Genomic DNA, 25301 nt, shown 5'->3' on the forward strand with positions numbered 1-25301 from the left:
ATTAATAAAACATAAAACTTATATTCTGACTGCTTTGTTCATTTAACAATTGTGCAGATTGTCAACATGAAATCAATGGTTCTAGAAAACTTAACTCGCAAAGCAGAACATAAAAACATTGGTAATGTAACATAAGTCAAAGGGATAAATCACTCAAAAATGCTAATTGTTTTATCATTTACTCACCTTCAAGTTCTCTAAAACCTGCATAAATGTTTTTGTTCTACACAAAAGATGACATTTTGAAGAATGTCTGTAACCAAACACTTGTGGGGAACCATTGACTTACAAAGCACTTTTTGTCCATACTTTGAAAGTCAATGGTGCCCCACAACTGTTTGGTTATAGACATTCTTCAAAATATCTGTAGAACAAAAACACTTATGCCGGTTTTGGACAACTTGAGGGAGAGTAAATTATTTTTGGGTGCACTATCCCTGTATGGTAAACAAAAAACATCTGCATTAGGAAAAGTAGTGTACGGGAAATTAATTGTCATCCCCAGCCCTTGGGCACCCTAGTGGATGCTCTACACATGTGTTATCCTGTCCAATGCACATGTTATGTAGTGTGCAAGCAGCCACAATTATTTTTACGATTACATCTATTCTGGAGTTTTGTAGGTCACGAAGACGTCTCCATTTGCATTTCAGACGGCCAAATGCCTGTTCAACAACTACTCTCCCTCGGCTGATCTTTGCATTCCTGCACAAGTCATCTTCACTTAGGGTACCGTTGTCTCGTTTTGGGGTGACAACAAAAGGGAAGCTGTGGCTGACATAAGCGCTGTCTCCAAGTAGTTGGTATTCCCCCAGCTTCTGTCTCCAGGTAGAGTAGAAGGGTGAAACACGAAGCATTCGAGCATCATGAACTCGTCCTGGTGGCCCAGCTAAGATGTCTATAAATCTTCCCAGGTCATCCACAATGCCTTGTAGCAGGACTGAGTAGTAGGCCTTACGATTCAGATAGTCACCTCCCCTCACTGGTGGTCTTTGAATTCGAATGTGGCAACCATCAATGGCACCCACAATGCCATCAATGCCACACATCCTTTGAAACAGGGCTGCCTGAGCAATCTTCTGGCATTCACTAGGCCATGTGATGAACTGCTGAGCAAGGGCACATGTCTTATCAAGCATGTCTAGAACAACGTTATGTGCGGCTCCTTGACTGATGTCAAATTTATCCGATATCTCCCTAAAGGAGTTCTGGTTTGCCAGATACCACAGAAATACTAAGACTTTTTTCTCCAGTGGAATCCTTTCTGGACCTCCTTTTGGATGGTTTTCATGGAGACCCTGTTCTTTCAGTTTCCTGCAGAGGTACTGAAACTGTTCTTTGCTAACTCGCATGTGACTTTTGAAGGTTTGGTCCTCCATTTCAAATATTTTCATCCAAGCTATTCCGGTTTTCTTAATGGACAGTTCAGTAGGCTCCTGGCAGCAAAGTGTAACCATAAGCCTAAGGAAAATAGTTTAAACATTAGTATAAATAAAAAATTAAGTTTAATAAATAGTATATAAAAGTTACACTTGTATTATAATTATTTTGTTAAATAGTAAAATAAGAATATCATATTCAAATAATTTATCTTTAATGTATAAATTACTTAAATTGATGGAAATAGATTTAAATAGTTCTTAACAACATGCTTGTAAAAACTAATTTTTGACCATCCTCATATTAATCATTTCTGTAATATTTTTGCATAGGTGAAAATAGGCTACCATCAAAGTTGCTTTTCAGAGGTCCCAGATCAATCGTGCAGGAACTGTATACAGCGCGTCATACAGGAGAAATAATTAAATAAAATATCTACCAGGGGGTGTGAATGAAGAAATGTTTTATTGGTTATTTATCTTTTAAGATTTTTACAGTCATTTTTTATATGCACCATGTGTTTGCAACGCGTTGAATGGAGATTTGATAGAGATAACGGCCAAATAAAGATAACTGTTTGTGGACGTTGCATGGGCATTATATACCTACATCAGGCACGTTTAAGTGAAATATGGCAATAAGGATATGTTCGGTGTAAGCATTGAAAACTATTTTGGGACATTTATTTTCGTTGATATTTACAAAAGCAAGCAAACAACAAAATATTCTCACAGCTTTCCACTTAGGCTACAGTGTCAACATTACTTTACCGTTTGCGTTTCTCTTCTTCTTTCTGTTGGTCTAGCATGTGGGTTATAGTGTTAAAATAATATTTTCCCAAAACGCACAAAAGCATGAACCTGGCGTCCTCCATTCTTTCCGACAACAAAGCACCTGAACACAAAAAGCTCGTAATCACGACTTCTAAAGTGGGAATTAGGAAATTTCCGATAGCACGTGAAGGCAGCATAAAATGTAACATGAACATAATATTTACTAAAAATATATCAAAACAATCATCAAAATAATTTACAAAATAAAAAGGAAAGAATCACCCTGCCTTCTATCAAAAATTCTGTTTAACTGGATAACAAAACACATGAACATGTCAAACGCATAATCATGACTTAAGTAGTCAGAAATAGGACATTTCCGATAGCACGTGAAGGCAGCATTATGCTGCCTTCACGTGCTCTCGGAATTATCGTAAATACGAGTTTCCTAGGTAAACATTGCACATGAACGCCCTCACATTTTGAATCTTGAATGCAATGCGCTCGTAATCACGACTTCAGAAGTCGGAATAATCAAATTTCCGATAGCACGTGAAGGCAGCATTAGTCACGGGGATTGTTAGTGGGTGTAAGGCCATGTGCAGTACATTTTCAAATTCCTGTTGAATTATAATGAATTGTTAATATTTAATTATTTAAACATACATCTTAATAAATATATTAAAACATTTATTTACAGGCCTTAACACCCACATCCAATTCTATTAGTTTTACTTTTCTTTCATTCATTCATTCATTTTCTTTTTTTATGGGTTTTATTGTTCAAAATGTCTATGTAATGTCCTTTTACAATGAATTTGTATGAAGACTTGCATCATACAGTTGGCACTTCTCAAATCTATAATGAAGTACTTTTAAAGGTGGTGTAAAAAATTAAACCAATTCTTTGCAGCAAAACAATGAATGGGAAGATATATAAAAAAGAAAGGAAAAAGAAAGATGAACTTTAAGAAATATTCCACTATATTTGCTACTTTGTCCTCATCATATTACAACACTTCAAATACTGATAAACAGGTAAGACTATTTTTATATTTTAAATTGGTTATTACTTTTATTATATTGACATAATATGCCTAGATTACTCTGTAATATATGTCTATGTTATAAGGATATTCTGTTAAATAAATGGTTGCTTTAAGCACAATGTTTTATAAGATCACAATTCACTTGTATAAATAGTAAAGTGTAATTTTTTTTTTAAAATAATCATAATCTGATCCTCATTGTCTATAGGTTCATCAAATGTCTTATGCTGCTCTGATGACCAGATCATCTTCATTATTAGGACAATATTCAACTCCAGAACCAGCTCAAGATTCCATTGTATGCAAATCAAGGAAACCGTTTAACTGCAGAAAAACGATGTCCAGATCATCACACCTACATCACCTTTGTGGACTGTTGACTCCAGGCAGGTCATGGATTCCTGCTCTTGGTATCAAATACGGACTCTACATCTGTGTGGCTCAGTTCAGCAGCAATTCAGATTCATCAGAGTATGAGGTAAATATTTCCACATATTTCCATATTTTTGTGAGCTCATTGCAGCTTTAGCTTTCTGTTCTTGTCTCTCAGAACAAGAAATCAAAATAATCTAGTCATTTTACATTGCCATGTGTTGAACATTCTGAAATGCTTATCTCAGTTGTATCTGACAGAGTTTTTGTGTTTAACAGAGACCAATGTTGTCTGTCATTGGCGTTCACACTGTCATCACTGAGGATTGTCCTATGAGCTGAGCGCCCACTGAATTATTGTCATGGGATAAGCTGGATTATGCTACATTAACAGATCTACAGTCTCCACTGGTTCAGCCAAGTTACAGGGTGTCTTCATTTCTGCTGGTTTAGCCCAGTCATTAGATGTCTTCATTGCCACTGCTTCAGTCCAGTCTCAAGTCATCTTCATCACCGCTGGTCCTGCCCAGCTCCAAGTGTGTTTTCCTGCAGCTGGTCACAGTCAGCTCTAAGTGTCCTTCATCATCATCTTTGCCTGGTTCTACACTGTTTACAACTACAGCTATGTTAGTCAACTCCTGGTTACACCCTGCCTGTTACCTCCATCAGTTCTGTTGTGGTCCATCATCCTGGATCTGCTCTAAGTCATCCTTTGCCTCCTCCCTCCATTGCATCATGCCTGGCTTCTTCCTCCATCATCTCCATTGTGTTGTTTCATTTTGCCAGATCCTGGGTTTCATTGGTGTTTGTCTACTCATTGCCAACCTGTGGAACTGTTCCTCTGTTGACAATTTTGCAGCACGAGCACACAGTTTTTGGTGGTGTGGGTTGGGAGCTATAGTATTCTGTTTACTTTCATTGTCATGTTCAGTTTAACTTTATCTGTCACTGCTTGCCCAAATTCTTGTTTGTTGTAATGTCTTTTATTATTAATGTTGGCCTACACTTCTTCCTTATTTTGTTAATGATCATTACCTCTGTATTTAAGCCATCTGTTTCATAAGTACCTTATTATGTCATCAAGGTTAAATACAAATTTACTTTAATTTATTTTATAAATGTATGTTGATAATATGTTTACTATTATGCTGCTTACTTTACATAGAGCCAATCTTGCTTTAGCAGGTTTCGTTCTTCCAAACTTTCTCTCCCCCCAATGCATTCAAAAAGAATGAATGAAAGAAAGAATGAATGAATGAATGGTTTGTTTTATTTTTATATATTTTGATTTTAATTCGTTTTTATATTCTATAATTTTACATTTTATTTCATACTTCACAATTATTCATGTTTAATTTAACATGCGATTTAGTTTTGAACATATATTAACAAAAAGACTTTGCTACTTTCATATGTGCAAACAATTGAAATTCAATGAATGAATCAATATTTATAACTATTGGATATTTTTCAAATATTCTCTTTTTTTAATTTAGCTTTTTTTAAATATTGTTCTTTAATTTATGCTTTTTTTCAGTTACTATTTAATTTTTTTTATTTTGATATGTACCATTTTACATTTATTTCTATATTCTATCATTTCAAATTTTAATACTTCCCAATTATGAGTTTTCATTTAATGTGATTATATATGTATGTATATATATATATATATATATATATATATATATATATATATAAATGTAATATGCAAAAAAAAAAATAATTTAATGAATTGATTGATTTATCTTACTATTTCATATTTCTTATTTTAATATACATTGTTTTTTGAAAATATATATTTTATTATTCTGTCATTAAAATGTTTAAATAAATGTTTGTTTTCGACAAAATTGACTTTTGGTTTGATTCCATGTACTTGTTTTTCAATGGAACATGTTCCAATATTAACTTGAATAAACGTGCTTACACACATGAAGGTAAAACAGGTAAAAAATTGTTATTTCATCTTTCACCCATTTTTAATTTTCAGTTTTCATTGTAATCATGTAATATTATTGCAAAAACATGCCTCAAATAAACAAAAAAAGTGGTAAACCTTGAAAAGATGTGATTTGTAATTTTATTATGATGATTTTATGAAGTTTAAATATGATTTTAAATTAAATGTAGTTCTCTGCTGTCATCTGGTGTGAATTTCAGGGAATTTTCCATTACAAAAATAGGAACATTATTATTCTTCACCTTTTTAACTTCTATAGACGCACATATTGCCTGATCTCCATGACATTTGGCATGCTTGTTTAGAGTCATGTCACATGTACTTGCTTATTTTCAAGAAAATCTGATCATTACTTCAGAAGTTGTAGCCATTCTTGCTTTTATAATGATTTACTATGTTGTAGTATGATTTACTATGATATTCCACATTCTAGTATCATATACCATGGTTTACAACATTGCTAGCATGATTTATCATGATTTACCAAATTGGTAGCATATGGTTTACCTAGGACTAGTTTGCAAAAGTAGGTTTTCAACAAAATTAAAAATGGCGTAAAATTGTTCATGACAGAAATGAAATCAGAGATATACGTTTTGTTCGTCATGTATTCAGCTTCCCAAAGATATAAGACGCTTGAGTGTGGACCAAAAGATTTACGAGTTATGAGCCATTTCGCGCTTTTGATTGCTGTAGTGCCACCTATTGGCCAATCGGGTTCATACTCTGACAACCTTAGCCTCGATTTTTGTACTACCATCTGATAAAGTTTCAAGTCTCTAGCATTTACGCTTTGGTCTGCACGATCACAGTTTAAATATGATTGAACAATATTAGTTTAGAGGATAAGCCAATGAGTGGTCTTCTGCTGCCATCTGGTGGCAATTTTAGGTAATACGCCATAATATATTTGAAATAAATTATTTTGACAAAATGTGATTGTAAATATTGTAATAGTGACTTTATAATGTCTAAATAGGAATTATAGAACATGATAAGTAAATAGTATGACAAAATGACTATTTAAGCCCAGCAGGTGGCAGCAGAGAACCACTCATTAGCTCATTTTAATTTTAAATGTCTATTTTTCATTTAATGGGCACATTTTCCAAGTTAATGCCTTCAAATGTGCTAACTCACATGCATATTTTGTTGGAGATATAGATATTTGAAATAAATGATAGGTACCAAATAGCTTATTCTAGGTTTTCCCCTTTAAAACATATTTTCAGGCATTATTTTAATTTTAATATAACAATTATTTTAAAACATACATCAAATGAACAAATTAATTGGTAAACATTGACAAAATGTCATTTGCAATGCTATTATAATGTTTTTTAAAGTTTATATATATATGCTTAATGCACAGAATGAACCAATGAGTGGTCTTCTACTGCCATCTGGTGACAATTTTAGGCAATACGCTATATAAGCATGTTACCTTTTTTACTGCTATAGAGGCATCTAATGCCCGATCTCATTGAAATTGTGCATGCTTCTTTAGAGTCACATGCTGCATGTGCCCACCTATTTTCGTGAAGTAATTAGTTTTCGTTCAGGATTAATAGGCTTTTGAGCATGTTTTGCCACACCTATTCTCTAAATGACCCTGTTATTGGTACCCAAAGTGTAAAGTTCAACATGTTTTTGATAACTATTGATCAGGAGAGTCCAGAGAATCATACTGCAGTGGTTTGGTTCCGATCAAGCAAAAAACCTAGGACTAATTTGCAAAATGAGGTTTTTAATATAATTGAGAATATTTAAATAACAGTTTGATTGACAATATTGGTTCTTGAGGCAAAGTTGTTCAGTATGAGGAGATCTATTATAATTTATGCATATTATGTTTTTAACCCCACCTGATTACAGAGATGGAAAATACCATTTGCAGCCAATACAGGCAATTCACCATAGGGAATACATGTTTTCAAAGCTTTTTAACACTTATAGCGCCATCTATGGTCCGATCTCCTTGAAACTTTGCATATTTCTTCACCATGTTATGTCACATATACATCTCAATTTTCGTGAAGTTTTGCGTTTTCCTTTAGGATTTATAGGCTTTTGAGTGTATTTTGCCACGCCTCTTTTCTAAATGACCCTGTTATAGCCATCCAAATGAAAAAGTTCAACTTTTTTTCAATAATTATTGAACTAGAGAGTCCAGAGAATTGTCCTAGACTGGTTTGATTCCAATAGGGCAAAAATCCAGGGACTAGTGCGCAAAAGTAGGTTTTGAATATAATCGCAAATATTTAATGAACGATTTGATTGACAGCAATGCTTCAAGAGGCAAAGTTGTTCAGCATTAGGAGACCCATCATATGATGTGTATATTTGGTTGATGTGTGCAACACCACGTGATTACAGAGCCATAAAACTCGTTAGCGCCAACTAGTGGCCTATTTCTTTAAAAATTCTTACAGACCTCTAGGGTCATGAGTCAAACATGCCCACCGAGTTTCGTTCCGATCGGCCTCCGTTAACTTTGTCTTAGAGGTGCTCAAACTTCATTGGCCGATAGCGGCCATGTTTTTTAAGATACGACAATGTCCTCATAGACATACATGGTACCTTGGACCAAGACACTGCATACCAATTTTCAAGTCATTCGGACTAGCGGTCGGGTGGTTATAGCCATTTTCATGTTTTTTTCATGTTATAGCGCCACCAAGTGTTCAGTTATCACAGTTTGTTTATAGTGACCAAAGACTGAGCCCATACACATGTGCACAAAGTTTGGTGAAGATATCTCATTTTGATCTTGAGTTATAGCCTTTTTAGTAAAATAGGCTCCGCCCTGAACGTCCATTTTTAAGCCCCTTAACGACAATGAATCGAAATTTCACCTTTTTTTCAATGATTATTGATAATCAGCCTCCAGAGAACATTTCTGCACTGGTTTGGTTCCGATCGGACAAAACACCTAGGACTAGTTTGCAAAAGTAGGTTTTACGAATCCTTACAATTACAATAGGGTTTCAGCATTTCATGCTTGAACCCCTAATAAGAATGAAGGCTTTTTGCCAGTTATAGCGCCACCTATGGTCCGATCTCCATGAAACTCTGCATGCTTCCTCGCCATGTTCTGACACATATGCTCATCAATTTTGGTGAAGTTCCGAGTTTTCATTTGGGATGTATAGGCTTTTTAGTGTATTTTGCCACGCCCCTTTTCTAAATGACCCTGTTACAGCCAGCCAAATGCCAAAGTTCAACTTTTTTTTGATAATTATTGATCGAGAGAGTCCAGAGAATTGTCCTAGACTGGTTCGGTTCCGATCGGGCGAAAAACCAGGGACTAGTTCGCAAAAGTAGGTTTTGGACAAAATTCGACATAGCAGAAAATTTTCCCAGCCTACATCCAAATCGGAGATAGCCATTTTGTCTGCCTTGAGCCAAGGATTCCAACGATATAAGACACTTGATCCTGGGACAAACAGTCTAAGAGTTATGAGCAATTTTGAACTTTTGGTTGCTGTAGCGCCACCTATGGGCCATTCGGGGTCATACTCTGATAGGTTGTCCCCAAACTGAGGCCTACCATCTGGCCAGGTTTCATGTCTCTAGGCCTTACGGTTTGGCCTGCACGATGCGTTTTACGAATCCTTACAATTACAATAGGGTTTCAGCATTTCATGCTTGAAGCCCTAAAAATCAGAACAATTACAATAGGGTTTCAGCACTTCGTGCTTGAACCCCTAATAATTAAAGCTGCAAGCAGCATTTAGCGGGGTTCAAGCCTTTAAGGCCTTTAAGCACACAAGCATCAAAAGACATTACATTTATTTAGCAAGATTTTAAACACTAAAATAATAGATGGAAAAGTCAATTTACAGGCAATTTACCATAGGAAACATGGTTTTAAAAGGTTTTTAAGTTATGTCAAGTTATAGCGCCACCTATGGTCCGATCTCTATAAAACGTTTAATGCTTGTTAAGGATCTAATGTCACGTATGCCCACCAATTTTCGTGAAGTTTTGAGTTTTCCCTTAGATTTTATAGCCTTTTGAGTGTATTTTGCCACGCTTCTTTTCTAAATGACCCTGTTATTGCCATCCAAATGCAAAAGTTCAACTTTTTTTCTATAATTATTGATCTAGAGAGTCCAGAGAATTATCTTAGACAGTGAGCTGAATAAGCCTAATAATATGACTTAATCCTTGTCTGTGAAATTGGGGGAATGATATTACCACTGACTCTCAAATCATTATTTAACTTACCACAACTATCAGTCCAAAATAAATACAGTATATCGAAAATCTACTTAAATAAGGTTACAATGATAAATTATACGATATAGACCAACAAATGCGTTCAATTATATTGTATATCAAACGTAAATATTGTTTAATCATTAAGAGCCTGTGTCAAATTTCCTGAACTGGTTGATGTAACTGTTCTCTGTGAGTACATGAGTGCTGAAGGGCAAATGATGGCTTGGAGCTGAATTCCAGAAAACTTCTACATATTGTATAAAATAAAAAGGCACTATTTTTATGATATGACTCACATATTTAGGTCTAATAACTACATTTTTGTCTATAAAGTCTTAAAACCACATTCTGTGATACAACAATAGTATTTACAAAGAATATGGTGGATTCACAACTGTCATGACATTCACTGGAAGCAGATCGAGTGATATAAACGGTGAAACAGATGAACAGATGCCGTTTAAACTAGAATATTGCACGGCTGAAAAAGGGATTTTGCCAATCAGATTCCAGAACCCTGTGTGTGTATGTATAGTATTATAGACTCCCTGTTTCTTTTCCTCTCTTTTTTTTTCTCTCTCTCTCTCTCTCTCTCTCTCTCTCACTCACACACACACAAAAATACACACATACATATATACACACTTTTATATATATATATATATATATATATATATATATATATATATATATATATATATATATATATATATATATATATATATATATATATATATATATATATATATATATATATATATATATATAGCCTATAGTGTTTTGTAAAAAAAAATTTGTTGAGAAATCTATTTCCAGCACACAGCACATATTTATACATTCATCTAACAAGGATACTTTTCTGATGACTAAATTTACGTCTCGCACATGCATTGTACGTTTGACACTTGCGTAGTAGTGGGAAGTTTGGATAATTTTACTGACTCGGATCTTTGAGTCTCGTTCAGCAAAATGAACTAATATTTTTTCGAGTCATTTCGTTCATTTCAGCAAAATATAATTAAAATGCCATGTTAAATAGCCCAACCCATCTAGTACTTATGAAAATGTTGAATACATTTGTAAAACTTAATAAAAATAAACTATAGGGTACTGCAACCAAAGCCAAATGATAAGAAACTGAAACGTTTAATTAATTGATTAAGTTAGTTGTTGGGTCAGGCTATTGCAGTCTAACTCTGTTAGTTCACCTCACCTCCTGATCCAAGACATTCTTTCTTTTGCAACTTCATATTTATCACGTTTGTTCTCCGCCTCTCGTGTCTTCGAACTCCTCGAGAAGTTAGTTGTCGACTCGTCTGTATCTGACTCTGATCTGGGGCTGGGCTGGGCCATGTGACACAGGTCATCTTTCGAGTCTGAGTTTGAGTCTTTCGTTCTTCCTGTCAGTCCCATAGAGCCTATGCTGTCAGAAGCGGAAACAGAAAAGATTCGTTCTTTCGAGTTCGGGTTTGAGTCTTTCGTTCTTCCTGTCAGTCCCATAGAGTCTATGCTGTCAGAAGCGGAAACAGAAAAGATTCGTTCTTTCGAGTTCGGGTTTGAGTCTTTCGTTCTTCCTGTCAGTCCCATAGAGCCTATGCTGTCAGAAGCGGAAACAGAAAAGATTCGTTCTTTCGAGTTCGGGTTTGAGTCTTTCGTTCTTCCTGTCAGTCCCATAGAGTCTATGCTGTCAGAAGCGGAAACAGAAAAGATTCGTTCTTTCGAGTTCGGGTTTGAGTCTTTCGTTCTTCCTGTCAGTCCCATAGAGCCTATGCTGTCAGAAGCGGAAACAGAAAAGATTTGTTCTTACGAGTCTCAGGTTTGAGTCTTTCGTTCTTCCTGTCAGTCCCAAAGAGTCTATGCTGTCAGAAGCGGAAACAGAAAAGATTCGTTCTTTCGAGTTCGGGTTTGAGTCTTTCATTCTTCCTGTCAGTCCCATAGAGTCTATGCTGTCAGTAGCGGAAACAGAAAAGATTAGTTCTTACGAGTCTTTCAGGTTTGTGGTTTGAGTCATTCGTTCTTTTGCCACGTGACTTGTCACCGTATTGATCACTAGTTCACAACCTTTTTACTAACAAGCACGTAGTTATTTATTTATTTATTTTTTATATATATAATTCTCAGTTGATATCAGACATAAACAAATATGGGAAATATATTGACTATTCAAGTCTAACATCACAAATTCAAGTCAATTAGACTATTACTCATTTTGAATCATATAGCACAAACACACACACACACACACACATACATACATTATTTATTTATATTATATATATATATATATATATATATATATATATATATATATATATATATATATATATATATATATATATATATATATATATATATATATATATGTGTGTGTGTGTGTGTGTGTGTGTGTGTGTGAGTGATATGTTTTTGTATAGGTGCTATAGGCCTATAAGCTATGTTACAAAGGTTTAGGTAACATTTTTAAACTGATTTTTATTCATTAATAACACAAGGACAAAAAAAATTATATAACTCAATAGAGAAAAATAAAATACAGTTGATTCAAAATGAGTAATAGTCTAATTGACTTGAATTTGTGATGTTAGACTTGAATAGTCAATAGAGAATGGGAACGTGACGTCAGCAACGCAATGCATTCGTGGTCTTTAGGACACTGCACTACATTAGAGAATGAGTAGTAGTGGGGGTAGACTTTAAAACTTGTATTATACAGTTAAAAACACATTTGAATGGTCACCGCTTGCTGTGTTATGAACTGCCATAGCCGCTATTTTACAACCTGCGTGGAAAACATATCTCAAATCACGCGCAATATTTCAGTTTACCAGCTTGGAAATAACAAGAGTAAGTGAAAGTAATGCTACCTTCACGTGCTATCGGAAATTTGACAATTCACACTTCTGAAGTCGTGATTACGAGCTCATCCCATTCATATTTCGAAAGTGGAGGGCGTTCATGTGCAATTTTTACCAAGGAAACTCCTATTCACGATAATTCAGAGAGCACGTGAAGGCAGCATAACACTCGGAAATAAACAACTTAGCCAAAATGTGTCATTATAATTTGTATTTATTATTTATAACAGATATATTACAGATTAATATTTTCTGAACCGCTTGAATGTGCTCACACCATAAATAATGCATGAAACACGTCTGGAAATGCTTCATTGTTCAGCTTCTCTCAGTAGAACGAAATCTTGTACTTGTTCCATTTAAGTCCAGTAAAACTTTTTAGTACTGTAGGCTAAAGCGCTTTCAAATACAAATCATTTCAAAGCTGCATTACGAGCCATAATCTGTTATCCTTTAATGCACGTTAAGGAATTAGGGCGATATGATATAGGCTATGTTGATTGAATAAATGATCCACTGGTTGAGATCAAGCTATAAGTATATTTACTATTTTATATATCAGCTACAGACTTTTTAGTTAGGCTATTAAAAAATAAACTGCAAAAGACAAACCAATGTGTGGTGCGATAGAAGGCGGCCGTCTGATTTCTCATTGTATGAAACGTGATGAATATGTGCAGGATCCTGGCCGCACGACTGAGCGCTCATGTACGTAAGAGATTCAAATATTAGTCCATTTATTATAAGTGAGTGCAAGCAAGAGTTCTTAAAAAGTATTAAAGTAAATACAGTCGTTTATTCCTCTGGTGATTCGCATTTGTTATCATTGTACGCTCCTGAGCGTGTCCTAAAATATGGCGGCGACTACCCATAATGCAATGCGCAATGACGTAGTTTCCCAGACTCTATATATTTCAAGACCAAATGTCTTCACTTATATTGTTACAAATTGAAATTGATTGAATTCTCACATACGCCTATGCAATAGTGATGTGTCGTTCATGAACGATTCGTTCATTTTGAACGAATCTTTAATATGACTCGGGACTGCCGAGTTGTCTCAGAGAGTGATTCGTTCATTTTGTGTTGACCGCGCATCCGCATTATGCTGAATCTGTACTGGAAACAACAAAAATGATTAGTTCATCTTTCGAGTCTCGAGTTTGGGTTTGAGTCTTTCGTTCTTCCTGTCAGCCCCATAGAGTCTATGCTGTCAATAGCGGAAACAGAAAAGATTTGTTCTTTCGAGTTCGGGTTTGACGTTTGAGTCATTCGTTCCTTTGCCACGTGACTTGTCACTGTATTGAACACTAGTTCACAACCTTTTTACTAACAAGCACGTAGTTATTTTTTTATTTTATTTTTATTTTTTATATATATAATTCTCAGTTAATATCAGACATATACAAATATGGGAAATATATAGAGTCTGGGAAACTATATAAATAGCGGCTATGGCAGTTCATAACACAGCAAGCGGTGACCATTCAAATGTGTTTTTAACTGTATAATACAAGTTTTAAAGTCTACCTCCACTACTACTCATTCTCTAATGTAGTGCAGTGTCCTAAAGACCACGAATGCATTGCGTTGCTGACGTCACGTTCCCATTCTCTATCCACCGTATTCCTGGGGGCGCTGCTGTAGAAATGATTATGGGTGAAACTTCCGGTTAGAGAGCGGAAGTAGTTAGTCCCAGTGGTTAATAGTGCGTGGCTAACCGTTATAAGCAGCTCTTTTCTGAAGTAAGTCTTTCTAGATTAAAAAAATAACTGCAATTTGACAAATACTGTTTTATTTTGTTTTTTATTATTTTGTGTTTTATTATTGTGCAATGTCATTGCGGAGCTCTGGTACCTGTTGCGCTGTTCGCGGCTGTACTAACAATCAGACTAAGCTAAATCTGTGGCTTCAACAACAGTGCGTTGAACATAAGCCCAGAACAAAAAGAGATTTTCCTTGTGACAAACGGTACAGTTTCCATCGCCTACCAACAGACGAGGAATGCAAAAAAATGTGGCTGAAAAACCAAAACTTGAAGAGACCACCCAAAACACTGTATGTGTGTTCATTTCATTTTGTCAACAAAAAACCAACGGAGGAAAACCCGCATCCTACTTTGTGGTTGGGCTACGAAAGACCACCAGAAAAGAGACGTCGGGTCCTCAGAAGGATTGACAGCAGTGCCACGAGAACATCAGGTATGATTTCAGACGCAGAGAGAATACAGCATTGTAGCGCTTGTCCGGTAACGTTAATGGCAACCAGTTAGTTTGACTGCTTTCTGTAAATCTTAAAATGTAAGGCAGTTTATGGCACAGATTACAGGGCAGTATGTTTACAGTAAACTGTTTTTTGAGTGTATAAAAAAAACGCTGATGCAGTTTTGATCAAGAGAAACAGGAAACAAATCTAGTTTCACTGTTATTTAATTAATTAATCGACCTACTAATCTCTGTGTAAAAATAATATGATGCTGCACTCAAAAAAAAAAAGGTTCTATATTGCACCAAAAATGGTTCTTGGCTCGTAATCATAGGGGAACCTTTTTTAGTGCTATATAGCACCAATTTTGGTGCTTCAGTGGTTCTTCAGCGGTTCTTCAGAGGTTCTTCAGAGGTTCTTCACCGGTTCTTTGACTAAGGTGCTATATAGCACCTCTGAAGAACCGCTGAAGAACCACTGAAGCACCAAAATTGGTGCTATATAGCACTAAAAAAGGTTCCCCTATGATTACGAGCCTTTTTTTTAGAGTGTGCCATCTTTCTAAAGTCATTTTACACCCCTGTAAATTGGCTCCTAATCTCAGATAAATAAATATAAATGTACCCCCTCTACAGAATAGGGGATTATTCAGAAAACATACACCTGTGCCATTTAATATTTGACTTTAATCACTATTTATGTTTTTGTCACTCTTTAGATACAAATATTAACACAATCAAAAAATTGAGCCGGGGAAGTTTCTGAAATTTGGTTGATTTGACACAGAATGACCCGTCTCAGAAACTAAAGCTAAAATGCATATCATAAAAACTGAATGTGTTAGCAGCACAATCCAATAATGATGAAGTGATAATATCTCTAATGCCCTAATAACTGACCTGTATTGTTACCCTCAGATGAGCTTGATGGGTTGGAAGAGATGGATGGAGATGAGGAGCTGTGCTCTACATTAAAGCCCTCCTGTGATGCCCAAACACAGTGGTCAGACCCAGAGATGGAGGACCACACCTATTCAAAAGGGCCAACCATCACCTGCAGAGCGAGCACTACACCATCCCCAGAATTATCATGCCCTGTTGCAGATAGTATTTTGAAGAGTGATGCAGACTCCCTCTTGTATACAGGGATTCCACTCATTGCGTTCCACACCCTTGTAACCTGCCTACAACCATTTGCTTCTACTTCATCCATGCCTGTTGTAGACCAAATCCTAATGACCTTAATGAACCTAAGGCAAAACTTTGTCATGGCTGATCTAGCACAACGATTTACAAGTATTGTATTGTATTGTATTTTACAAGATTTTTTTAAGTACATGATATCCCTGTCTTTCCCTGTCTGACTGCATTCTCAACCTACATTAGAAAATGTCCCATTATAAAATAATACACTCAGCAGTTGCAAGCTGATTCAATTAAATTCACATTTATTTGTTTGTAAAATCCACATTTATTTATTTGCCTTTCACAATACAAATCATTTAAAAGCAGCTTTACAGAAAATGCATGTCTACGTTACAATTTAGAGTGATCTTTTATCAGAGGTGACTGTGTCCAAGTAATGTCTTTCATAAATGTGCATATACAAAGGTCTACTATTCATACAGTTAGCTGATACAGAATTCATACATAAACTGAGTTTATTGAAGTAATGAATACATGTTTGTTAACAAATAGGTTATAATAAATATATTAAGATGTAACAGGCAAACTGATATTACAAAACTATCCTAAGTATCAACATTTTACCTTCCAAAGTATTGCAGCTGCGTGGCTGCAAGATCGCCCTAGTCCCGCAATGCATGAACACCCTGCCGTTTGTATTTCACCTGACGAAGAAACTAAAACCCAGGCCTGCTGATGTGGAACTTTAAGGCTCTGACTAGGCTCTATGTTTGCTTTAAGATAGACAAGATTGTGTCCCACCTCCTTTAACAAAACGCGACCGACTTTATTGCTGTGGAAGTACTGATAAGCCTCGGAGCTTTTCAGATTGTTCATCGCTTCACCGTCCGTAGCAACGGAGTCAATAAAGTAGCTAAATATACTTGTGTAAGTTATCTGAGGCCACTTCTTCAGGTCGTCCTCCCATCCCACAACAGTAGAAGGCAGAGGTATAATAACATTATTCTGTTTGAGGTGTAACAAGCTGTGTTCCCACATGTTTAAGTTACTGCTTATGACCTTAACCATGGTAAACGCCGTTTCAGTGACAGTACGCCGGAAGTCGCGCCCATATTTCGCGCAAAGCGTCATGGGGCGTAGGAATAGTGTGGATAGTCAAAACAAGTTGAAGCGCGCAAGCTAATGAAAGCCCACGCGACCACGCGCGCACACACGCAACACTCTTCTAAACTGTAATTAAGATCACCTGTCTGTAATTATCGTTTCATTATAACCTGATCCTTATCAGCATTTACCGTTTGGCCTGTGGACAGGCCAGGTTTATCGTGCTGTCTACTGCATGTTGTAAGTACAAGTTTGCTGAGTTGTTGTGTACAGATCATTGTGTATTACTTATCTGTTGTGTTGTTTAGAATAAATACCCAATCTGTCTTGACTTTCTTGTCCTTCGTCATGTTAATGGCAGCTGAGCCCTTAGGTTAAAAGTCCCGTTCTTCGTGTTTTTTTGAAGCTTTGATTGTGTTTACAGTGTGCAATATAACATGTGTTCCCTTTCGTTCAGTCACTACGACGTAACGTTAGTGACTAACGAATGGGGGTTTCGCTTAGAAGCCTATCAACTTCGAGTTTTGAGAAAACGCCCAATGGCGTGCCAATGCCATGGGGCATGCGGAATTTGCATACGTAGCTCCGCCTCACTGCGTGAGTATATAAGGAAGTACGAGGCAATATCGCATTATGTTTCTGCTTTCGGAGCCAAGAGTACCTACCTCTTCACTCCTACAGCCTTCTGAGACTCTGTCAGCTTCTTCGAGACGAGCAGCTTTCCAGTCGGTGTTGGTGTGACGGCGCGTTCCAGTGATCGCATACTTCCTGCCTGCTGATCTGTGCAGTGGTCCGCCTGACAGCTGGTGTGTGTTTCCCTGGGCGCTTCGGCATCGACTGCAAGGTTTTCCTCTCACAAAAAGAGCTTGCGCGTGGCACGTCTTTTTCAAGACGGCTCGCCCGTGCACTTCCGGGTGCGATCGATTTTCCGCTGCTGTCTGAGGACGCATTCACTGCTCGAGCGTGTTTGGGCTTCAGCGCGCACGGGCAGTGTTTGCGGATGTGTCACGTTTCCATTACGGGGGCGTGACCATCGCGATGTCACGGTCGAGACTCAATGATCTCCGTGAGGAGAGAGAGTCCCCTCTGCCACACCCCAATCTACCGTCCCCGAGTGAGATGGTACTTTGGCTGGTGGCCAGGGTGACCTGAGGGCGGTGCTGTGGTATTAAGAACCCCGACGTTCATTCCTCGGGCCACACCCCCCTCTTATACATCGCTTCCGCGAGTGTTGGATTGAATCTACGGCCCGTCTCTGACGCCCCGTTCGTTCAGTTCACGCTCCGGATAGCAGTGAGATGTCGATCGCCGCATCCCAAGGTGGGCTGGAGTCCTTTGGGGATGACGATTAGGTTGTGCTCCGCCTCCGGGTGTGTCAGCACTGCCTGATCTGACCTAAAGTTGACAGCCATGTTATCTCGGGCAGCCGCGAGTCTCGCGCTGGTGTGGAACTCCGCCCAGTCGTGGGTGCTCGTGGTTGCGCGATTGGTTTTTGGGGGCGGCACCCGACAGCTGTTGGGCCCCGCCCCCAATGCCTTTCGCTCCCGGGGTGCATGAGGAGATCACGCGGTCCCGGAAGTCCCCGTGCTTCTCGCGACCGTTTGGTGGCCTCCTCCGCCTTCTCTGCCCTTGATGGGGCCGCGGCCTAGGGTACACTGGGGCCCCCTCCCCCCCCACTGTTGAACTCTCTGTTGCGCACTACGGTGTCCACAGAGGGCTTTGACGTGGCGTGGTGTGGCTGTCCTAAGCACCCCCCCCAAAGCCTGTGGGCTCGTCTACTTCGGTGGCGTGGTCCCGCAGTGCTACGGGCAGGCCGCCGCCCCTTTGCACATGCACAAGGGTGGAGCCGACCCAGGGCTCTTCATTGAGCTGCGTGCCGCAACTGACCCCGCCCCCGGGCGGTGAAGGTGGCCACACGCTCCCTGGGTCGGGCGATGTCCACAGCTGTGGTCCGGGAGAACACCAGGCCTTACCTGGTGATGTGGAGGACGTTGAGCGGGCCCGCCTCCTCAACTCACCCATATCCCAGGCTGGCCTCTTCGGCGGCGCGGCTGAGAACTGCGCCCAACAGTTCTCGGCCGCCCCAGAGCAGACTGAGGCTGCAACACGTACTGCCCCGGCGGCCAGCTGCTGCACCAGCCGCCGGCCCAGTCGCCTCAGTCCGCTCGCCGCCGAGGGCGCCCTCCCTCTTCCCGCCCGGCCCCAGCAGCAGCCTTCACCTGGGCCGCGCCATGGAGGTGGTTGAGGATGTCGCCCAGTCCGCTCCCCAGACTGGTTAAACGCCAGGATGGAGGTGGACAACTCAGAGATGGGTTCCAGTTCTTCCCAGGGGATGGTAGCAGGGCCTCTCCTTCCCCCGGTGGAGGGCCGGGGGAAAATCCTTCCGCTGCTGGCCCCCGGGCTAGCAGCGCTTGGGAAGAACTCATGTTCCTGTCTCTGAGCACCCAGAGACCGGTGATGACAGTGCGCGCCACCCTCGGGTCTCGCCACTCGCATCCCTCTCTGTCGCCAGCCCCCTGGCAGAGCAGACCCCAGTGGAACGCGAGTCCTTCCCTGGTCTCCTCTGTCAGGGCGCAGCCGTTAACCGTGCTCCGACCCGGGGACGCCCAACAGCCTCCCCTGTCCGCGCCGGTAACGCTGCCTCGCTGCCCCACCCAGGGTACGTCTGTCGTCCGGATGACCCCGTTGGTGCAGTCTCTGGAAGCCTGGCTTCAGCTTCCGGGGCTGTCCCGCTGGGCTGCCCGGACCATCAGGCTCGGCTACGCGATTCAGTTCGCGCAGGCTCCTCCCCGTTACAGGGGAGTCCGCTATACCATGACCGGGGCCCATGCCCCCGTCATGCGTGCGGAGATTGCCACTCTACTGGCGAAGGGTGCGATCGAGCCTGTCCCTCCAGCCGAAATGAGGTCGGGGTTCTACAGCCCCTACTTCATTGTACCCAAGAAAACCGGTGGGTTACGGCCAATCCTGGACCTTCGCATCTTGAACCGATCCCTTCACCGGCTTCCGTTCGAGATGTTGACTGCGAAACGCCTTTTCGAATGCGTTCGTCCGTACGATTGGTTTGCAGCGATTGACCTGAAGGACGCCTACTTCCATGTCTCCATCCTTCCTCGACACAGACCGTTCCTACGGTTTGCTTTCGAGGGGCGGGCATACCAGTACGCAGTTCTCCCATTCGGGTTATCTCTGTCCCCTCGCGTCTTCACGAAGATCGCCGAGGCAGCCCTTGCGCCCCTTTGGCAGCACGGGGTCCGCATCCTGAACTACCTCGACGACTGGCTCATACTAGGCCACTCTCGAGAGCAGGTTTGCGGACACAGAGATCTGGTTCTCCACCACTTAACCCGTCTGGGCCTTCGGGTCAACTGGGAGAAGAGCAAACTTTGCCCCGTGCAGAGGATCTCTTTTCTCGGTATGGAGATCGACTCGGTCGCCATGTACGCGCAGCTTTCGAGCGAGCGCGCGCAGTCTCTGCTGACTTGCCTCCGACAAATCGAGAGCAAGAATGCGGTTCCACTGAAACTTTTTCAGAGGCTCCTGGGGCATATGGCATCTGCAGCCGCGGTAACGCCGCTCGGATTGCTTCATATGAGACCGCTTCAGCACTGGCTTCGCGATCGAGTCCCGAGATGGGCATGGCAGTCTGGCACGCTCCGGGTCCAAGTGACTCGGGCCTGCTTACAGACACTCACCCCGTGGTCGAACCTCAGCTTTCTACGGGCCGGTGTGCCCTTAGAACGAGTTTCCAGGCATGTTGTCGTATCGACGGATGCCTCTGCCACGGGCTGGGGTGCCATGTGCAATGGACAAGCAGCCGCGGGCTCCTGGACAGGACCCCAGCGTCTCCTGCATGTCAATTGCCTCGAGTTGCTGGCAGTACGGTTCGCCCTGCACCGCTTCCGAGCGTTGCTGAAGGGTCAACATGTGCTTGTCCGGACAGACAACACGGCCGTAGTAGCGTACATCAACCACCAGGGCGGTCTACGCTCCCGCCGCATGTCTCAACTCGCCCGCCATCTCGTCTTATGGAGTCAGAAGCGCCTGAGGTCCCTTCGTGCTGTCCATATTCCGGGAGTCCTGAACCACGCAGCCGACGAGCTCTCGCGGTTTCAGCCTCTCCCGGGAGAATGGAGACTCCATCCCCGGACGGTTCAGCTGATTTGGGAACAGTTCGGCGACGCACAGGTAGACCTGTTTGCCTCCCACGACTCTTCCCACTGCAGCCTGTATTATTCCCTGACCGAGGGCACGCTCGGCACGGATGCACTGGCGCACAGCTGGCCGCGGGGCCTACGCAAATATGCGTTTCCCCCAGTGAGCCTACTCGCACAGCTTCTGTGCAAAATCAGGGAGGACAAGGAGCAGGTCCTTTTGGTCGCCCCGTACTGGCACGGCCGGACCTGGTTCCCCGAACTCATTCTCCTTGCGACAGCCCCTCCCTGGCCTATTCCTCTGAGACCGGACCTCCTTACTCAGAGACGGGGCACCCATTGGCACCCGCGTCCCGACCTTTGGAACCTCCACGTGTGGCTCCTAGACGGGACCCGGCAGGTTTGAGTGGCCTACCACCTACGGTGGTCGCCACCATCACTTCCGCTAGGGCAGAGTCCACTCGGCATGCCTATGCGTTGAAGTGGAACCTCTTCGTCACCTGGTGCTCTTCCCGCCAAAAAAAAAAAAAAAAGAGAAGACCCCTGGAAATGTCCGATCGGGTCCGTGCTTCAGTTTCTCCAAGAGGGGCTGGAGCGAAGGCTGTCTCCCTCCACCCTCAAGGTATATGTGGCCGCAATATCTGCCCACCACGATCTCTTGGAGAACAAAAAGGTAAGTCAGCACGACCTGGTCATCAGGTTCCTGAGGGGAGCTAGGAGACTGAATCCTCCTCGCTCTCCTCTCGTACCCTCTTGGGACCTCGCAGTAGTGTTAACTGCTCTGCAGAGACCTCCCTTTGAGCCTTTGCGGTCGGTCGATATTAAGTTTCTGTCTATGAAGACGGCTCTGCTGACCGCATTGGCCTCAGTCAAGAGGGTCGGGGACCTGCAGGCATTTTCGGTTGACGAAGCGTGCCTGGAGTTCGGGCCGGCTAACTCTCACGTGATCCTGAGACCCCGGCCTGGATATGTGCCCAAGGTTCCCACCACTCCGTTCAAGGACCAGGTGGTGAACCTGCAAGCGCTGCCTTTGGAGGAGGCAGACCCAGCCTTGGCATTGCTCTGTCCAGTACGCGCTCTCCGCGCCTACGTAGACATGACGCAGTGTTTCAGGACCTCAGACCAGCTCTTTGTCTGTTATGGTGGAGAGCGGAAGGGAAGTGCTCTCTCAAAGCAAAGGCTGTCTCACTGGATAGTGGACACCATTGCTTTGGCTTACCAGCAGCGAGGCCGACCATGTCCCCTTGGTGTGAGGGCACACTCCACCCGGAGTGTGGCCTCCTCTTGGGCTCTAGCGCATGGCGCCTCGCTAGCAGACATCTGCAGAGCTGCAGGCTGGGCGACACCCAACACATTCGCCAGATTCTACAATCTCCGAGTGGAGCCAGTGTCCGACTATGTACTCGCCCCCCCGAGGGGCCGGTGATGGGCCAGGCTCAGGTGTCTTCGCTTGCTCGCCACTCCACTCCACGGACTGGATACGTGCGATATTTTCCTCAGGTGAGCTCCCCGAGAGCCCTGAGCTCCTCCAGCACTGTCGACGCCGACATCAGTTCAGTCTGCCCTTTCGAGCCCAGACCCTCATGTCCGGCCAGGTGCCCCATGTGCATGGTTCCCTCCGGCGACCCCCACATGTGTATTTCACCGTAAGTCTCCGCAGTGAGCGGGTTTCTTCCCTTGGCGTGTCCCCGCCACCCCTAGGGTTAAAAATCCACCTTCGGCTGGTACCCTAGAGATCTTCCATATGCAACCCTCTCCGGGTCATATGTGTCTCTTAAGTCCTCCCCACGGGTAGGCATCTTTGGCATTCCCTCACTGGGATATGCTTCCCAGTGTACCTTGGTATTCCTGTGTTAAGTGGGAGTCCTTCGTCCGTACTAGTCTTACGACAGGGTACTCACACTTACGCAGGGCACTGGAAGACAGCTGAGTGGCGGGATTATATTGGGACCCCCATTCGTTAGTCACTAACGTTACGTCGTAGTGACTGAACGAAAGGGAACGTCTCGGTTACGGATGTAACCCTCGTTCCCTGAGGAGGGAACGGAGACGTAACGTCCCCTTGCCACATCGAGCTGTGTTGCCTGGAACGCAGGAGTTCAGTCTTGGCTCCTCAAGCAGGTAACAATGCGATATTGCCTCGTACTTCCTTATATACTCACGCAGTGAGGCGGAGCTACGTATGCAAATTCCGCATGCCCCATGGCATTGGCACGCCATTGGGCGTTTTCTCAAAACTCGAAGTTGATAGGCTTCTAAGCGAAACCCCCATTCGTTAGTCACTAACGTTACGTCTCCGTTCCCTCCTCAGGGAACGAGGGTTACATCCGTAACCGAGACGTTCATGTTACGCGTGTAAAAAAACACAGTATTTTTCACACAATTTACTTATCTGTGTACCGCTGTTTCCACTGTCCTAAAAACAGCTGGTGATTTCCTTGTGCTATGAAGTCCCTCCTTCAGAAACACGTAACGAGTTGTTGTAATTTGACAGCAGTTTAGCGCACGTTGGAAAGGTCACGCCTCTTAACCCTTGTGTTATGTTGCGGGTCAATTTGACCCGTTTTGATTTTTAAGTTGTCAGAAATATCAGTTAACCTATGTTTTTTTTTTTCTTTAAATTTTGTGACTTTCTCATTTAGGGTCATGAACATGCATGCAAAGTTTCAACACGCTGATGTGTTTTGACATATACACACACATTTACTGTTACGTTCGTGATGTTCACGGGTCAATTTGACCCGCATATTTTAATGTTCTAAGGCAATTGTAGAGACCCAAAATAATAACATTTCTTGTTTATAGTTTGTTATTTTAGTTTTTTACTAGCCTATGAAGCTAAAAAAATTAGCTTTTCCCAATTTTTTCAATACAGAAATATTTTTTGTATGCCACAAATGGTAAAAATGAGCTATAATTTCTTTTTTCAATCTATCTGAAATACTATCTAACCCACATTGTTTTTCTTGAAATTGTGTGACCTTTTCTCATTTAGGGTCATTAACATGCATGCAAAGTTTCAACATGATAATGCGTTGTGAAATGTGATTATCAAAATTTTATACACTCTTGCTGTTTGTGGGTCAATTTGACCCATATAGGAGAGCTGTTCAAAAGCAACTGTACAGACACAAAATACAAAACACTTTGTTGAATGTCAGAGCTCTTCAACTATTAACAACTTCATGAAGCAGTGTTTTGAAATCAGCCATCACTGTATAAATCATAAAAGTAAAGTTTAAAACAAGTTATAGAAGTTTATGAACATGAAAATATATAACATATATATTTTTATATTTTATATAAAATATACATTTTACAAAACATGTTAAATTCTAAAACCTCATGAAAATCAAAGCTAAATATCTGAAATTCTGTACCAAATTTTAGGTTGATATCTAAAAAAAAAAAAAGTTTTTGTGCGCAGTACCAACGTTTTCCACTAGATGACATGTAGACTCTTGGATTTCCATATATGGTTTGAGTGATCTGAACGTTATATTTTCATACTTTTCAAAATATCTTTGAAGTAGACATCCTATTGAGAAGTAGTTTGGGCAGTAATGTTAATATTTGATTTGAATTCAATCTCTAAAATGCATATAAAAAAAACATATGGACAGAGTCAAAACGTGCGTTATAGTTTGGTACCGCGGCGCATCACAAATGACAAATCTATTGCTATTTATCTCCTGCTCTGTCATCTCTTTTGAAAATCAGTCACCAAATATGAAAATTAGAGTCTGAAAGCTTTCAAATGCTATATAGTTGGTCAAGATTACTTTAAGTTTAGACTAAGATAGTATTGTTCTAAATGTATAAAGGCAAGTGTCCTAAGGGCCAATCTTAAAAATAAAAATGGTTAAAAGTTATTTTTATAAATCGTAAATTCAGATATTTATTCTTTGTAATGTGTGAAAAGTATTGATATTAAAAGTTAATTGTTTGTACCTGATTGTATGTGCTTTTTCATAGTGTGATTTTTGGGGAATTGTATTGAATCCAATTAGGGTCAATTTGACCCGGACCATAAGGGGTGTAAGCAGAAATCGAACAGTGCACAAGGGTTAACGGAGA

At 41.2% G+C, this 25301-nt stretch overlaps 2 protein-coding genes across 2 annotated transcripts in view; one reads left to right on the forward strand and one right to left on the reverse strand.

Annotated features, from left to right (window-relative positions):
* LOC307126546 (uncharacterized protein) overlaps positions 1 to 25301 on the forward strand; it is a gene marked incomplete at its 5' end in the record, with an annotated part of 1586879 nt that overhangs the window by 266460 nt on the left and 1295118 nt on the right. The window lies entirely within an intron of this gene.
* On the reverse strand, positions 489 to 1457 carry LOC307127188 (uncharacterized protein; the record flags this gene model as incomplete). Its single annotated transcript, XM_079818296.1, has 1 exon — positions 489 to 1457. The coding sequence occupies one exon, from the start codon at positions 1455 to 1457 to the stop codon at positions 489 to 491; it is 969 nt and encodes a 322-aa protein (XP_079674422.1).

This window comes from Gobio gobio (genome assembly GCF_949357685.1).
Source record: "Gobio gobio genome assembly, chromosome: 5".
NCBI lineage: Eukaryota > Metazoa > Chordata > Actinopteri > Cypriniformes > Gobionidae > Gobio > Gobio gobio.